General features: G+C 38.4%; 1 protein-coding gene and 1 non-coding gene across 2 annotated transcripts in view; both read right to left on the bottom strand.

The window, feature by feature from the left end:
- Nucleotides 1-692: 692 nt before the first annotated feature.
- The window catches only part of LOC127106598 (uncharacterized), a 31,891-nt gene continuing 14,770 nt past the window's right edge, over nt 693-17,813 (bottom strand). Inside the window, exon 2 of the mRNA XM_051043902.1 lies at nt 693-1,004. Coding sequence (XP_050899859.1) covers nt 693-1,004 — 312 coding nt within the window. The remainder of the gene's footprint in view (nt 1,005-17,813) is intronic.
- LOC127117174 (small nucleolar RNA R71) lies at nt 6,909-7,015 on the bottom strand. The gene has a single exon (XR_007801932.1). It is a non-coding gene; the product is annotated as a small nucleolar RNA R71 (small nucleolar RNA).

Here is a 17,813-nt window from a genome sequence, read left to right as displayed (position 1 = left end):
TTTTTCTATTATGACTCGTGTCTTTGGTTTGCAGGGTCTGATTCCTCAAAACAAACTATAGGGCATGTTTGTTTAGCTTGTGGACTTTTGACTTGGACGGTAATGCAGGCTGGACTGTTGAAGATGTTCCTTGTGGTAACATAGTTGCTTTTGCTGATTTTGCGTCTGTCATAGTTCTTTAATGTCGTCAATTATTGCTCTGCAGGTTCACAGTTGAGTAAGATAACGCGAATCACGGCAGCATCCTGAAATGGCTTAGAATTTTGTCCTGCATAGAAGCTAAGTTTCACGTGTCGTGCTACAATTTGGTAGGTCCTCTGCAACTGGTGACATCAAGGTCATGTATGCGTCCGGATTTCCAAGTCCATGCCCACGTATATTCTGCAATAGGTTTTGTGCGCATTTGGTTTGAAGTGTCGTGATGTTTAGTCTCCCTGTATTCTAACGCTTTTCATGGCTCTGTTTTGATAGGTCTGGTTTTTTGACAACCTCTTCCTACATTCTTAAATGGCACTTACTTTTGGACGTATAGTCTGGTGCATTATCGTCTCCTGCTAGAAGGTGTCTTGTGTGAAAAAGCTTTTGGGAGGTTATCTGAAGTCTCCCTAGTATCTCATGCTTGGAACCGAAATCCGTTAGAATTAACCAGGTCCATTTGTACGATTATGTGTTGGTTTGATGGTGATTATGGTTTAATGGTGGCTTACTGCAATATCATTTTGCAGGTTGTTGATGCCAATAAGCTCAACACTTTCTATTCCAAGAACACAGTCAAATTCCCTCTTGTCGTGCACCTCAACAAGGGCGGCCAATCCAAGTAATTTGCATATTTTAACCATGTACTTGATGTCAAGATCAGGTAAAACAGCGACAATTAGAAGGACTACATCTGCTCCTTTAGATCGATCATAGTAGAGTTGCCAAGCATCTATGATGAATTCTTTGCACAACAAAGGGCACTTTACTCCAACATTTCTTATTAACTCAAGATTTTCAAAGCTTCCCTTGAAGTATTTTTCATATGTCAAAACACTTAGACATGCTGCTCCACCTTAGGATGCTTCATTGTTGGAGTGGTTTTTTGAAATGTTGTTTCAGGAATGAATAAGAAGTTTGGAGGTTATTGGTTAGCTTGGGAATTTCGGCTTGGATACGGCTACGAAGCGCAATGGATGGAGGGGCTGCTTTGGAATTCTTATGGGATTGGGTTGGAAACGTATTGAATTGTTAGATTGTGGGTTGAAGGTTCTATTAGGAATTGGAAAGTGATGTTGAAACCTTCTGTTATGATATTGATTTGTTATCGTGTGTTGTTGAACTCTTTTTTTTTTTGGAATGAATTATTGGAATGCTTGAATTTGGATTCTTGATGGAGCTTTGAGCGCATGGCTTGGCTTGTTAATGGAGCTTTGATTGTTCATTAGGATTGTACTTGTAGGATTTATGTAATATGTTGAACTTGTAAGAAAATGTTGTGAAATGTAATTTGGAACATGACTTTGTAATTTATGGAAATGTTGTAATGCTTGTGTAATGTCATGGTTTTGTGATTTATGCGCTCTGAGCGCAAATGTAATTTGGAATTGGAATGAAATTGGCAAATGCAATGGTTATCTAGTGTCGGAAACTTATGACATTTACATAAAAAAAATGGTTGTAACAAACTTGGTTTGAATGAAATGAATTTGTGGTTATAGAAATGGATATGGATTTTAGAAATAATCTAAGACTCATCTAAATGTCAATTTAAAATATAAAAAAACCAATCAAACCAATTAAAATCAAATTAATCTATAATTTGTTAAAATTACTTTGATATCGATTCTAACATTTATTTGAAAATTAAAATCAATTAGAGTTTGAATCATTAGTAAAAACACAATTAAGATTAAATTGAAATTTGGAATTAGACTTAATTTGAAATTAAAATCAAATTGAAAATTAAAAAGTCAAATAATTAGAATCCATTTTATAATCAAAAGCACCATGATCAAAAAACCTAGATAATGACCAATGTTTATCAAAATCGAGACAATATGGATTTGGGAAAGGACGGTTGACTTTGGTCAACTAATTGACCAGAAATTCAACGATTGACCTCAGACGTGAATTAATGTTTATACTAAAATGAATACATGATGCATAGTGGATGAATGCAGATGGATCTAAAATTGGGGTATGACAGTTGCCCCTATTAAAGTATCTTCAACTAGAGAATATGAAGCAGGACACTCTTCATATGATCATAGTGGGAGATAGTTAAATACTAAGAAGACCCGGATTTTGATCCTGAAAAATGCAAATGCTATGATATGATATGCATGGATACAAGACTTTCCTTTTTTGTAATTTTTATCTGCTAGGGATATGGTGAACCCTTAACAGGAGATGTTACTAGGCAGACCAAATTTGTGGGGAATGCGGATGGTCCACAGGGAGACAGACAAATGGTAAAAATAAACTTGCCGGGGAAAACAAATCCTGTTGGAGAATCAGACACACACTGGAGAGTACTCAAAGTGAAATTTGATGAACGATGCTTAGAATACAAGAGATTTTGGTAGTAAGTTCACATATGACTTACTAAACCCGAATAAGGAAAAAAATGCTACAACAGGTTCATAAATGACCTGGCAATACTGGAATAAAACACAACAACAGGTTCATATATGACCTGACAACGCTGGGGAATATCGAGAAGTTCTGACAGCAGGTTCAGATATGACCTAACAAACTCAGAAAAATTCAAGAAGAGTGTATCAACAGGTTCATATATGACATGACAACACTGAAACAATCATAGAGAAAGACTCTTCAGAACATGTTCATATATGACCTGACACTGGAATAAAGCTCAACAATAGGTTCATATATGACTTGACAATGCAATAAAGTTCAACAACAGGTTCATATATGACCTAAATAGCACCGAACAATAGGTTCATATATGACCTGACACTGCAATAAAGTTCAACAACAGATTCATATATGACCTGAATAACACTGAACAAACAGGTTCATATATGATCTGATAATGGAATAAAGTTCAACAACAGGTTCATATATGACCTGAATAGCACTGAACAACAGGTTCATATATGACCTGACAATGGAATAAAGTTCAACAACAGGTTCATATATGACCTGAATGACTTGAACAACAGGTTCATATATGACCTGATACTGGAATAAAGTTCAACAACAGGTTCATATATGACCTGAATGGCTTGAACAAAAGGTTCATATATGACCTGATAATGGAATAAAGTTCAACAACAGGTTCATATATGACCTGAATAACACCGAACAACAGGTTCATATATGACCTGATAATGGAATAAAGTTCAACAACAGGTTCATATATGACCTGAATAACACTGAACAACAGGTTCATATATGACTTGATAATGGAATAAAGTTCAACAACAGGTTCATATATGACCTGACAATGGAACAAAGCTTAACAACAATTGGACTCTTAACCGTAAGTAATGGATTATAACCAACTTTTAACGGATTTTGCCAACAACAATTGGACTTGAAAATGACCGCGAAAACCAGATGTTAGTTTAAGGCATGGATACAAACTGGAATTAGAGGTCAAAGGGCATAGGATCAACAACAAGACCTGGGTCAATGCAACATGAGCACGAAGTACATTTCGGCTATGCATGATTTGGTTTTTTTTATGCATGATATATGAATGATCATGACATGAAATGCTGACAATAGGCAGACTGGGAGTTTGTAGGGACTGTTTACAGAGATTCTGATTCCTCAACACCGATAACTCAAACCCGTACAATTAGCAAGCGCATCTAGAGGAGAATCTATCATGATTGACAGTTCCAAATAACCAAAGGTCCATCCTTCTAGAGGATTAATAAGTTATATTCCATTGGGACTTTTGTTGGTGATCCAGGAATATTTATGCAACCTTGAGACTTTCGGGGAAACAAATGATTTTCCTTTGATTTTCACATATATCAAAGTAATGTTGCTCCTTTTACTAAATTTCAAAATATCTTCAAGTTTCAAAATTTCATTATTAACAAATAAATGACACTTTGCATAACAAAGAAAAACATAGAAGAACGCAATTAACAATGATTAGGAAAACTTGTATTTTATTCAAGAATGGTAGCACACCAATGGCGTAGCTCCATGAAATATTATAATTTGGAAAATGGAAATAAGGAAAGGTTTACGTTGAATTCAGTGACCACTAACATCCTTAATAGATATGATTCCCCCAAAACCTTTCTCCTAGGGGGAGTGACTGGATTAATCTTCCACCTCAGATTCCTCGGTGTTAATCATTAAAAACTGATGCAGTTTATGCCTTGTGCCCCTAACTTTTGCCTGGATCGCCCTTTCGGGTTTTCAATCCACCGGGACGCTCCTTTTTGCCTAAGTCTCCTTTTCAGGTTTTCGATTTAGCGGGTTTTTATTAGGCGTAATATTTTTTAACTGCATCAGAGTTCACGGGGTGTGAGAGCTCTTCAACATCCATAGTTGTGAGAATCAAGGCGCCTCTGAAGAAGGCTTTCTTCACAACATATGGGCCTTTATAATTGGGAGTCCACTTCCCATGTGAGTTGATAACATGAAATAATATCACATTTTTGGACTCGTATTAATTAAATTATATTATTATTCACTTCAATTTATTTCATTTTATTCGATATTACTTGGTATTTTTCCTCTTATCTATCTCAGGTAGCTTATTTGAAGCACAAGTGAAAAAGGAAGAAAAGAAGGTGCAAAAAGAAATGAAGAGAAGCAAATTTCACCAAACCAAAGCCCAGCCCAAAAGTACTAGCGCTGAGCCTGTGACGAGCGACACACATGGTGTGACGAGCATCACGCCCTGCTGCCTTGTGTTACGAGCGTAACACATGGTGTGATGGACGTCACACCATTCTCCTATATTTTTGGCTTCAGAAGCGCAACAGAGGCACGTTGAAGCCTATTGTTACGCTTGACCTGGGAAACGTGAAGACCACTTTTACGGAAGGAGTTTTGGAAACTGTTACAAATTGGAACAATATAAATAGAGCCAAGGAGCAAAACCCTGGACGTCTCTTCTTCTTCGCGCTTTTTCTCTTCCAGCCGTGCAAGCATACTTTACAGCATTATTTTTTACAGTTTTTACTTTTCTTTGCAATTTCTATTTTCTTTTCCAGTCAATCTTTCAGCACTTAATTAATTTTTCACACAATAGTTTCTACATCGGAAACTATTGTGTATCTTTTACCGGATCTAACCTTACGTTAGACCCTAGGTTTTTTTCCTTCACTTTTATTTTCCTGTCCGATTGAAGAATTCAAGAACAAATCCAACCGGTCTGTGGTGGAGTGTTCAAGATTGATATTAATTACTCAGGTTCTTTAATTATTGTTTGAATTTATATGTGCCCTGCTTTATTGTTTATTTACATTATTTGCCTGAGATGTTTCTATTTAAGCTTGATGATTGTTTAGATCTGTTTAGCATGTCTGGCTAATTTATTTAGGTATCGGTATGTAAAGTAAGCGAATGAAGGAATCAAAACTAAGTTGGTTTAATTACGCTTAAAAATAAAATCACTCTTTTTATGGTCTCAATTTACAAGTTTAATACCAAGGTTTTTGTACGAGAGTAAAAAACTAAAGAAGTTAAAATCAATAGAACGAGAGTTTGAGTTTTTAACTGGACAGTGTAAATTGGACATTAATTCTAAATAAGGGCGAAAGCAATTTTTAGAGTTAATTAAATTCTAATCTTTTTCAAAAAGTATTTTTAAAGGTTAAATGTGAGGACGAGAGTTAAGCATTTAAGTTTAATTATATAATCTAAGTCAATAGAGCGAGAGTTTGAGACGAGGGTGTTTAAACGGTTATTATTTTAATGAAAAGAGTTTCTATAGATTCTGTTGTTTTCAAAAAGTGATTTTAGACTTAACTAATAAGTGACAGCTACGTTAATTTAAAGTCATGGTCTATTCAACAGAGCGAGAAACCAACGAAGCTTTGATTCCCTAATTACGACGAACTACATACTGATATCCGCTTAATTAATATTTAATTTAGATCCAATTTTAGTTTTAACTTTTCCCCCGAAACAATCAAAATATCATCCGCCTTAGCTTTACGAAGTAACCTTAAAAAACGGTATATCGATTCATAAGTCCCTGTGGGATCGATATCTTTTAAAACTACGCGATAGAACTGTGCACTTGCAGTTAGTACCCCATTCGACTCATAAAGTCGCGATCAAGTTTTTGGCGCCGTTGCCGGGGACTTTTATTTAGTCGATATCGTAACTCTTCTGTTACGCTGTAGAGACTAAGGCAATTCTTATTTCTTCTTCTTTCATTGATTTGTATGCCACACACTCGCTCACAAGGCGAGCCGTTTTACTTACGAATCAACGACATCGAACTATATCTCCGAGTCTTACGACGAATTCGAGAATATCGTGCTGCAAACAATCTCCCTCCTATCGAAATTCCTGACCTCAAAAATCTTCTTCCTTCACCAATATCCGAGATGGCAGAACCAGCTCGTGCTCTTCGAGATTACGCCGCTCCATCGCAAGATGAGCCGCATTCGAGTATTGCTTCACCCGCAATCGAAGCTAACAACTTCGAACTTAAACCTTCTCTGTTGCAGGCAGTGCAACAAAATAAATTCTCTGGAAATCCTACCGAGGATCCAAACTTTCATTTATCCGTATTTGTCCAATACGCTGATACTGTTAAAGCTAATGGCGTCACTTCAGAGGCAATTCGACTTCGTCTTTTTCCTTTCTCGTTAAGAGATAAAGCAAGAATATGGCTTCAGTCTCTTCCTTCTAACTCGGTTACCACATGGAACGAGTTGAAGAAAGTCTTCCTTGCCCGATATTTTCCTCCAAGCAAAACAGCTATGTTGAGAGCCCAGATAAATGGATTTAAACAGAAAGATAACGAGTCTCTTTTCGAAGCATGGGAAAGATACAAAGACATGATGAGACTTTGTCCACACCATGGTTTAGAGGACTGGTTAGTGATTCATACCTTCTATAATGGTCTCTTGTACAACACAAGGTTAACAATAGACGCCGCAGCAGGTGGTGCACTTATGGATAAACCTTATGCCGATGCTTAACAACTTATCGAAAGCATGGCTCAAAATCATTATCAGTGGGGAAGCGACCGAGCAATGGTAGAGAAACCTCAAACGAAAAGTGGCATGTACGAGATAAGTAGCGTTGATCATGTTAATGCAAAAGTGGAAGCCCTGGCCCAGAAAATTGAAAGTTTGAATGTATCACCTCCAACCACCATGGTTGCCGCAACTCAAAATTGTGAAGTCTGTGGAATCCAAGGTCACACTCCTGCAGATTGTCAACTCCTAACAGGAATCCAAGCAGAACAAGTGAATTATGCTCAAGGAAATCCTTACTCGCACACCTATAACTCAAACTGGAAGAATCATCCTAATTTTTCATATAAGAGTAATAATGCTTTATACGCACCAGGACAAGCTCCAAATCAAGCCCCAGCTATACCTCCTGGATATCAAAAGTCGACCCCTTCTACACCTAACAATAATGTTCCTAGGAAATCCAACTTGGAAATAATGATGGAGAACTTCATAGCTTCTCAACAGCAAACCAATAAAGATTTCTTAAACCAAAACATACACACTAGCGAACAAAACTAGCAAGTAAAGTAGATGCCTTGGCTACCCATAACAAAATGCTGGAAACACAAATATCACAAGTAGCTCAACAACAAGCGCCTACTGCTGCCCCAACTGGTGCATTTCCTGGACAGCCCCAACCTAACCCGAAAAGCCACGCTCATGCAATCATACTAAGAAGTGGAACGGAAGTCGAAGGACCAGTAGATCCAAGAAATGAAAACCAAAACTCTAAAAAGTCAATTGAGGAAGAAAGTACACCTAAGGAAAAGGAAGAGAGTAATAAGGAAACCGTAGAAAAGAAAAAACCTTATGTACCTCCACCACCTTATAAACCACCTATCCCTTACCCTCAAAGGCTTATTAAAACCAAAGATGCGGGCCAATTTAAAAAATTTGTTGACCTACTGAAACAGTTAAACGTCACAATTCCATTTACAGAAGCTATTACGCAGATGCCCTCATATGCTAAGTTCTTAAAAGAAATTCTTTCTAATAAAAGGAAACTTGAAGATAGCGAAACTGTTACACTCACTGCTGAATGTAGCGCTATAATCCAGAATATGCCTCCTAAACTTAAAGATCCAGGTAGTTTCTCTATACCCTGTCACATAGGAAAATTTGTCATAGATAAAGCCTTATGCTATTTAGGAGCCAGTATTAGTGTTATGCCCTTATCCATATGCAAGAAACTTGAAATGGGAGAATTAAGACCAACTAAAATGTCTGTACAATTAGCAGATCGTTCTGTTAGATATCCTGTAGGAATTCTTGAAAACGTTCCCGTGCGCATAGGTCAATTCTACATCCCAACCGATTTTATAATTATGGACATTAGAGAAGATGAAGTTACACCCATTATATTGGGAAGACCATTCTTAGCAACCGCCGGTGCGATCATAGACGTAAAACGAGGACGACTCACTTTCGAAGTAGGAGAAGAGAAAATTGAGTTCATTCTTTCCCAATTTTTGAAAGCACCTGCAATAGATGACACATGTTACTTCATGGATATTATCGATGAATGCATAAAAGAAATAGAGTTAGAAAAGGACAAATCGTCTGACTATCTTGTAGAAGACAAACTCAACCAATGTTTAGCAATAACACCGGATCCTACGCAATGCCTTAAGAAACCAACCCTAGACCTGAAAACACTTCCCAAAAATCTGAGATATGAATTCCTAGACTTAGAACTTGAACGACCAGTGATAGTTAATGCAGACCTAGGAAAGCTCGAAACCGAAAAACTCCTACATATCTTAAGAAAATATCCAACCGCACTAAGATACAACATCACCGACCTTAAAGGAATAAGTCCTTCTATTTGTATGCACCGCATCATGCTAGAATAAGACTGTAAATCTTCTAGGGAACATCAGAGGAGACTGAATCCGATCCTGAGTGAGGTAGTGAAGAAGGAAGTAACCAAGTTATTAGAGGCAGGTATCATATATCCTATATCTTATAGCAAATGGGTTAGTCCTGTACACATGGTACCGAAGAAAGGAGGTATAACAGTTATTGAAAATGAAAAAGGGGAAACTATAACCAAACGAATCGAGTTGGGATGGAGAATGTGCATTGACTATAGGAAACTAAACAAAGCAACCCGAAAAGATCATTTCCCTTTACCATTCATTGACCAGATGTTAGAACGATTAGCAAAACATTCTCATTTCTGCTATCTAGACGGTTACTCAGGTTTCTTCCAAATACCAATTCATCCTGATGACCAAGAAAAGACAACATTCACGTGTCCTTTTGGCACTTTCGCTTATAGACGAAGGCCGTTTGGCTTGTGCAATGCTCCCGCAACCTTCCAAAGGTGCATGATGGCAATATTCGCCGATTTTCTCGAAAATATCATGGAAGTATTTATGGATGACTTTTCCGTATGCGGGCAAAGCTTTGAAGAATGTCTTGAAAACCTAGAAAGAGTTCTAGAACGATGTGTAAAAGTAAACCTAGTACTTAATTGGGAAAAATGTCACTTCATGGTACAAGAAGGAATTGTTTTAGGACATATCATTTCAAATAGAGGAATTGAAGTAGACAAAGCCAAAATAGAGGTAATCGAAAACCTTCAACCTCCGAAAACTGTAAGAGAAGTACGAAGCTTTTTAGGACATGCCGGTTTTTACCGACGATTCATTAAAGACTTCTCTAAAATAACTAAACCTTTGACCGGACTATTGATGAAAGATGCTGAATTCATCTTCGACAACAAATGTTTAGAAGCATTCCAGACCCTTAAACAAACATTGATCTCCGCGCCCATAATGGAGACACCAGATTGGAATGAACCATTCGAAATAATGTGTGATGCCAGTGATTACGCCGTGGGCGCTGTTTTAGGACAACGAAAGGATAAAAAGCTTCACGTCATATATTACGCAAGTAGAACTCTAGATGAAGCACAAATGAATTACGCCACAACCGAGAAAGAACTATTAGCAGTAGTGTTTGCACTAGATAAATTTCGTTCTTACTTGGTTGGAGCCAAAATAATCATTTACACCGACCACGTTGCTATCAAGTACCTCTTAACAAAAAAGGATGCTAAACCTAGACTCCTAAGGTGGATCCTGTTGCTACAAGAGTTCGACTTGGAAATCAAAGATAAAAAAGAAACTGAAAACGTAGTAGCAGATCACCTCTCTAGACTTGAAAACCTGGAACCGGAAACAACATCGATCAACGATGATTTCTCGTACGATAAACTTATAGCTACTTTGGAAGAAAATAAAGCTGATAAACAGGTAGAAACCACCTTAGCTATATGTGTTACACCATGGTACGCTGATCTCGTCAATTATTTAGCTGCCGGAATAGTTCCACCTACTTTATCCTACCAGCAAAAGAAACGATTCTTCTATGACATAAAACACTATTACTGGGATGACCCTTTACTTTTCAAAAGAGGCCCCGACGGTATTTTCCGTAGGTGTATACCTGAAGAAGAGGTAGAAAATATAATCCAACACTATCATTCCGCTCCTTATGGTGGACATGCGAGTACATCCAAAACCTGTTCCAAAATCCTACAAGCCGGTTTTTATTGGCCAAACATATGGAAGGATGTGCATGCGGCTATCAAGAAATGTGATAGATGTCAACGCACAGGAAACATATCTAGACGTGACGAAATGCCACAAAAGAGCATTTTGGAAGTAGAGATTTTCGACGTGTGGGGAATAGACTTCATGGGACCTTTTCCGTCTTCTTTCGGTAACAAGTACATACTCGTAGCGGTTGACTACGTATCAAAATGGATTGAAGCTATAGCTTCTCCAACAAACGACACACGAGTAGTAACTAGACTCTTTAAGAATATAATATTTCCAAGATTTGGTGTCCCGAGAATAGTAGTCAGTGATGGTGGATCGCATTTCATATCCAAGGTACTCGAAAAACTACTGTTTAAGTATGGCGTAAGGCATAGAGTAGCGACACCTTACCACCCTCAAACCAGTGGGCAAGTGGAAGTGTCTAACAGAGAAATCAAACAAATATTGGAAAAAACAGTCACCACCTCAAGGAAAGACTGGTCATTGAAATTACCAGAAGCTTTATGGGCGTATCGAACTGCTTACAAAACTCCCATAGGGACAATTTAAGCTTATTTATGGAAAATCTTGCCACCTCCCGGTAGAATTGGAACATAAGGCCTACTGGGCTATTAAAAATCTAAATTTAAACTATAAAGCCGCCGGTGAAAAGCGAATCCTTGATATAAACGAATTAGAGGAACTCAGACGAGACGCTTACGAATATGCCAGAATCTACAAAGAAAGAACAAAACAATGGCATGACAAACGCATATCAAGGAAATCTTCAAACAAGGCGATACAGTCCTGTTATTCAACTCTAGGCTAAAGTTATTCCCGGGAAAACTACGATCTAGATGGTCAGGTCCTTTTCAAATTACTAATGTTTTCCCCAGTGGAGCGGTGGAAATTAAAGGAAAATCCATTGAACCGTTTATCGTAAACGGGCAGCGTCTAAAACATTATCATCATACAGAGAACATTGAAGATTCACAAGTCCCGCACTTAGACGTAGTGCCCCCAAATTTTATAGATTATATTTGATAGTTTATTGTCGAGCTTGCGACATTAAACAAATCGCTTAGTGGGAGACAACCCACAAATTTTTATATTTTCATTTCTTACTTAATTATTCTTTTAAATTTTATTTAGTATTCATTCTTAATCTATTTTAATTTTTTTTCTTCTATTCTTTTGGCATTTGGCCAAATCCTGACTAAAACTCTTGTTTTTCCTTTCTCTAGCTAACACTAACCTGATGGGACAAATTGATCGTATGGGTGTCAAATTCAGAGGGAAAGCTCAGAAACAAAAGTTTGAGGAACTAGCAGAAAGAGAGATGCTACCTAGTTTGTATGCTAATGACTGGGCAATGACTGCCCTTGGACTAAGAGAGAGTGTGTTAATACCTTAGGATTGGCATTAATTTTGTAAAACAAATAATGTAATCATCTCTGTTGTTTTAATATGTTGGGTTGAAGAAGTTCAACATCTGGACCAACATGTCATGTACGATGTCACGACATCATGCCTGTGACATCGCACATGTGTAGAAAACTGAATTAATTAATTCAGTATATATTCTGGGATTAGTAAGGATATTTGGTGAATATCCTAACTCCCATGTGGAGGTCTTAAAGACTCAATCAGAATATATATAGGCTCAAAATAAGGAGATATATATGGAGAGATTCTAGGATTGAAGACCTTGTTTGTAGCAGAAATTTTCTGCTGTATTTGTAACAGCAAAGAACAAGTTTGTTGCGATTTCTGAAGGCCCAAATCCAGTTGGGTGATTAGGTTATAAATAACACATTGTAACCTAGTTTTTGTAAGCCTCATAGAATGAAAACTTAGGGGTGTGTGTGAGGTAAACCTCCCAATCTGTGGGAAGGTTACCATGTGTTTCTCAGTGGTAAAAGCTGAGAGTATTTGTAACTCAAAGCCTGTAGGCAAGAGTGATTATGTTCTTGAATGAAGCTGTGAAGCAAGTTCAAGGTGTTTGAACATTACATTGTATTTGTAGTGATAGGAATGGAAACTGGAGGTTTCTATCTAGGAGTTCCTAGGTATAGATTGCATTGGGTAGGGATTAAGTGAAGAGTTGTAAACGGGGGAGTTTAACTCTGAATTAATACTGCTGATAGTGGATCTTCTTCCTGGCTTGGTAGCCCCCAGATGTAGGTCATGTTGGACCGAACTGGGTAAACAATTCTCTGTGTTTGTTTTCCTTCTGCATGTTATAATCTTGTCTGCCATAACTCAGGTTGTATTGCAGTCTGCTAACCAAGATGATAACAGACCTGGTACATATCCTTCTGTGTGAATGTCAATCAGAATGTTTTAACATTCATTACTGACCGCAGATACTGAACTTTAGGCATGGTGATCTCAGTTCAGTATTTAAGTAAGTCTGATCCTCAAAAGGATTACAGACCTGGCCAAAGGATCATAGTGAAACTGTCAAACTGGATGTCTTGACAGTTGTTCATGTAGGCTGATACTGGAGTAGAGACTGGTTAGTCTTGTACAGTATAGCAAAGTCAGCACAGTCAGGTTTCAAGAACATAACAGAATCAGCATGAGGAATATGTTCTGGATGTCAACCTGAATGTTGTAACATTCACACCTGACTGCTTGGGCTAAATTGTAGGATAATTAGTTTTTCTGTTTCAGTATTTTTCTCAGGCTAATTTAAGGAATCCTACAGCTGAGCTAAAATTCAGGAAAATAACAACTAACCTACAATTAATGAAACTAACAACTAGCACATTTGTCAGCTCCCTAATGTGTGGAAATTAGGTTACCTTGTTTGACTTGTAGGTTAGGATACACCAGTACTAAGCCAGCAAATTGAAATACAGTAACAGGTGATGTGCAATTCAATATTGATATATCATGCTGATAACTGTCCAAACACAATAGAAGTAAGTATGGTGTGTGATCTCTGTTGTGTCTCTGTACTAGAAGGACAGAACTAAATGTTCTTTCATTCTAAGGTAATACAGTAGCAGAAGTTGTGACTACTGTGAAAGCGTGCTTGAGTACAGGGTTTTAATTTGTATAACTGTCTTGCTGTATTAGTTACAATGTTGGATCAAATGTCATGACTTTGAGTAGAACATTTGAATTCTGACTACACTAGAATTTCAATTGGTATCAGAGCAGGCATCCTGTCTGTTTCTGGATGAGATCCATGGGTGATACTTTCTGGTATCTTGCAAGGAGTTATGTTAGTACTGATGCTGGAACCTGTGAAAGGTTCTGTATTTTCCCTGAATGGTCCCTTGAAGTAGGTGGATGGACTGTTCATGACGGGAATGGTGTGTACCTGTCTCTGGAGGCTGGCAATTGGCCTTTGTGTGGGACAACTATGCCAGTATTGAATCACATTCAAACTTGGTATGGTCTTGGAGGCTGATCTGGTGAAGTGCGTGTTCATAGGTTGAGTTGTATTATGATTTCCGCTGCATAATACCTGGCAAAACTCAAACTCTGATGTAGTTTCCCCCCATGTGGATGAATGGCTGCTGTATTCAAGATTTCATCATATTCTACTGAAGATGTCAAAGATACTTGAGCCTCATCAAGTCCACTCTTCTTGGTAAGAATCACCTGATCACTGATTCTTGTACTCTCCTGGGTAGTGTATATGAAGACCTTGAAGACTTTCAAGGAGGGTTTGCTTCAAATAGGTTAAACTAATGTTCTATGTGATGTTAGAACATGTTGTTCAACAAGTAGGCAGCTACTGGTTGAAGAGCAGATGTGTTTAGGTGTCAAACAAAGGGATACTTTGGTTTGAAACCTACTCCTGACGTGGAAGAGGAGACATCTGTGTGTGCTAAGTTGACAAGGGTAGGGTCAACTGTGTGTGTGCTCAAGAAGGTCACTTTTAGAAGTATGATCTCTAGAAGTGGAGCTGGTTGAGTTGTGACATTGTGCAATCCCCGATGTGTGCCTTATTCCTGTAGATTAATCAGGGTTGGATAGTTGTTTCCTGAAGTACTATGGTGTACTGGAAGACAAGTCCCCGGGATGATAGAAGTCAATAATGGGGTAACCTGACTGCTATTCCATTTAAGAGGATTGGGACCATGAATCTTGTTATTCAAACACCACGATCAGAAGTGGCAGTTCTTTCAAGGAGTGAGAATATGAAGATTCAGAGGTTGGTTGAGGTAGTATGCTCTGGCAATGCATATCTACTATGGACTGGTGTTGTTGTCTTTCACTAGTACTTATGGTCAGCTGAAGTCTGATTGGTGTGATTGGAGTATGTATAGGTATAACTCATAGAGTTAGGTGCCACTGGTAGGGATGGTGTATGTCATGTCGAGACATGTCTGTACAATGCATGGATATTGGTGTGAAGTTTCCATGATTGTTAATTTGAGGGGGAGTTTTGGTTAACCTCCTCACATTTGGTCAGCCTAGGGTCTGGTTGGCTGTTGACCTGTCTCACATGGGTTTTGGTGGTTGTGTGACACATTTGCAAGGAAGAATTCATCTCTCTCATTCCTAAGAGTGAATTTAATCTGAGAAGATTTTCAACACTGTTGAAGTGCTTGCAAGCAGAAGATGTTGACACTAGAAGAGTATTTTCAAAGTAGTCTTATGGTGGAAGTATCTGACAGGAATATTGGGAAAGGATTTAAGATCAATGTCAACTTGTGCCAAGTACAAGTATTTAATTGATTATCCTTGGAGCTCAAGATAACTGATGTTCTTAAAGATGTTGGAACACCTCTTCTTCAAGACCCTGTGCAGAATCACAGGAAGGATACTACATTGGTTTATGATCTATCTCTTTGGTGGCAGCAAAAGCATATGATCTCTGAAAAGGTTTCCTGGCAAGAAACATGTTCAGCCTTGGTGTGTACAAGAAGAAGAAGACATCATAGTTTTGATGGGGGTTACTTGAATCAGTTCATCTCTAATCTAAGTAAGGAAGTGCATTGGCTAATGCACACTATGAAGTTAAGAACAAGTGATAGTTGTCTTAACATCATGGAAACAGTCTTGCTTTAGGAAGAAGAATCCTTGGTATAGCTGAAGGGTTAGTTGCTAACTGGTCCTTCTGAAGACTCTTGCACCAGAGTGTCTGATGTCTTTGGAGAAGAAGCAGGAATTCATCAAGGTGTGAGCTTGGATGACTTAACTGCAAACCTGCAGGATGGAGGTTGTTTACTCAAACTTGGTTCCATAATCAAGTCTATGAGAACATTGAACTCTTGTTCTGTGAAGGGAGGAAGTTCTTTCAAGTGGCAGAAGAAGGAGCTGAATTCAACAGCTGGATGTCAAAACACAATGTTGTGACATTTGGTTCAACATCAGATTCTTAGTTGGTGAAGTGGCACATCAACTTGAGATAGAAGGGTCTACAGGGTTGTAGATTGGACACTTCAAAAGGCTTGAAGTTCAAATCTCACTTGGAAGGTCAGAATATCTTTGGGAGAAGTCTGATAAACTTGGAGAGGTCAAAAAGTGGCATTTGACTTTCTCATATGAGGATGCATGAAGGAGGTAATCAACCAGTGACATTTGGTCTATCTCAGAAGTAAGTTCGAAGGATCAAGATAATCAACATATGGCAGCTGATTATTCTTGAGGAAAGTCTGAGACAAATTACTTTTGAGCAGAAAAGTAGTAAGTTGAAGACAAAAGGAGGTGTTTTCTATTCATCTCTTGGAGCTTGTGGTAGGAGTTCTGAGCTATCTATGAAAGATTATCTCTTGTAATGGGATGAAAATGTATATGTCCCAATTTTTGTCTGGGTTCTTCTTGATCAAGCTGGTGACTCAGTGATATCTGAAGACTATCAGATGGTGTTCCTTGTTATGGTGTGAAGGATGTCCGAGCTGATGTTAGAACATCTTGTGAAGGGGTCTTCTGTTCTGGTTAGAAGAGAGAGTGACACAGAGTGTGGATGTGGTCAGCCAAGAGGGTTGAACAGAGGGGGTACTCTTGAAGACATGAAGATGCGTCTTATGTTTCCCATTCATCAAGTGGTCTGGATTCTCTTTGAATCAGGTAGTATGTGAAGGTCCAACTTTGGGGTGTTGGATATGCTCATGTGTGACCTCCAAGTTTCAAGAGGAGAGCAGGTTGTCCATGACAGGGGGAGTTTTGTCATCAAGCTTGTGGTCTATGTGTTCTCAGATAAATAGGTATGGCACCTTGTCAGTTATCAGGATGCTGTGATGTATGTCAAGGCGGAGTGAGCAGAAGAATGTCTGACCGGATGTCGTGACATTGCCCTGGACAATGCTGTTAATTCCTTCTGAATCTTAAAGTCATTAGGAAGTATAAGGGTGATGTGTCTAATTCTGATAAATTAGAATAAGCCTGATGGCTACAGCTGTGTGGTACAGGGGGAGTAACCATCTGCTGAAGTGTGGGAATTTGGCTGTAGCAGTGCCAGATGTCAAGTCTCTACTGGAGGTATGACAGGGGTCTTGGGAAATGTTGAATACTGGCAGAATGCAGGAAAAAGCCGCGTGGAATGTTAAGACATCGCGTGCAACGTGTCTGACTGCACATATGGAATAGTCTCCATGCACTGGAACTGCTGTTTTGGAAAAGAAACAGTCAAGAGCTATAAAAGGTATTCAAAGATAGTCTGAGATTTTGTTGGTGATTCTCTGACTGTTTCTCAGCAAAAATTAATGAATCTTGACCAAGCATTTATTCCTACCGTTAATTCCTAAGCACAGGCTGGACTATTTAAAGGACGTAATAGCCCTCTTCTTCTCACAAGAGAAACACTCCATTCCCTCAGAATCATGGGGTATGTTAAGGTTTGGGCAAGCTGCGCCTGGATCTGGTTTTGTGAGGGGTGCCTTTACAAATGTTTAGCTAAAAAGGGGGAGAGAAATACAGTCCTGGGGTTGAGAATGTACCAGAAGTAAGCTAACTGTGGTAGCAAACAGAAGTTGGTGTCAGGCACAAAATCCACCAACTGGGTATATCACTTGTGTCTTGTGATCTGAGTTAAGAGGACAGTTGTGTCTTATGATCTGAGTTAAGAGGACAGTTGTGTCTTGTGATCTGAGTTACATTATCTATGTACTCAACATTACATATTCTTCCGGAA

The sequence above is a fragment of the Lathyrus oleraceus genome, chromosome 1, assembly GCF_024323335.1.
Source record: "Lathyrus oleraceus cultivar Zhongwan6 chromosome 1, CAAS_Psat_ZW6_1.0, whole genome shotgun sequence".
NCBI lineage: Eukaryota > Viridiplantae > Streptophyta > Magnoliopsida > Fabales > Fabaceae > Lathyrus > Lathyrus oleraceus.
This window is presented reverse-complemented; position numbering and strand designations above follow the sequence as displayed.